Source organism: Trichinella spiralis (assembly GCF_000181795.1).
Source record: "Trichinella spiralis strain ISS 195 chromosome Unknown Scfld2824, whole genome shotgun sequence".
In the NCBI taxonomy this organism is placed as follows: Eukaryota; Metazoa; Nematoda; class Enoplea; order Trichinellida; family Trichinellidae; genus Trichinella; species Trichinella spiralis.
In genome coordinates, this window is record NW_003529763.1 from 1 (window position 1) to 730 (window position 730).

General features: G+C 44.5%; 1 protein-coding gene across 1 annotated transcript; it reads right to left on the reverse strand.

Annotated features, from left to right (window-relative positions):
- Window positions 1-264: 264 nt before the first annotated feature.
- Tsp_15602 (conserved hypothetical protein) lies at window positions 265-730 on the reverse strand. Its single transcript, XM_003368249.1, has 2 exons — window positions 610-730; window positions 265-444 (listed from the first exon to the last, which is right to left on the reverse strand). Exon 2 carries the CDS (start codon window positions 421-423, stop codon window positions 265-267), a length of 159 nt encoding a protein of 52 aa, XP_003368297.1. The 5' UTR covers window positions 424-444; window positions 610-730.

Below are 730 nucleotides of genomic sequence, written 5' to 3' on the forward strand. Positions count from 1 at the left end.
TGTGGTGGATTCCTACACGGACCAAGGAGTTCAGTAGGCACGCGAGTCGTTGACGTTTTTCATTGAACAGTCGAAGGCGAAATGAAAGTGTTAATGAAAATGAACTGTACTTCTTTATGGAGTGCTGTTCAATTTTTCAACATGATCGTCCTTTTTTGTGCTTAATTGTGCAAAATAATAGATGTATGGGGACGCGCAGTGTGGTGCCGTTGAATAGTCGCACTGTTCTCTCTTTCTCTTCGGGGTTGGAGGAACAATTGTCGATCAGTCGGTTTCGGAGCGTGCACACTGGTACCCGAAAGATGGTGAACTATGCTTGAGCAGAATGAAGCCAGAGGAAACTCTGGTGGAAGTTCGTAACGGTGTTGACGTGCAAATCACTCGTCTGACTTGAGTGTAGGGGCGAAAGACTAATCGAACCATCTAGTTGCTGGTTCCTTCCGAAGTTTCCCTCAGGATAGCTGGCATTTGTTTGTAACAATTTTATCCGGTAGAGCGAATGATTAGAGGTGTTGGGAACGCAATGTTCTCAGCCTATTCTCAAACTTCGAATGGGTAAGCAAGGCGTTTTGCTTTGATTTTACGATGAAATCGCCCAATTAGAATGTATGAATGCCTAGTGGGCCAATTTTGGTAAGCAGAACTGGCGATGTGGATGAGCCAAAATCAAGTTAAGGTGCCAGACATTGGCGCTCATGAAATACCAAAAAGGTGTTGGTCGATATAGACA

Coding starts and splice junctions, on each gene's coding strand:
- Tsp_15602 (XM_003368249.1), bottom strand. CDS start 423: ATGGTTCGATTAGTCTTTCGCCCCTACACTCAAGTCAGACGAGTGATT.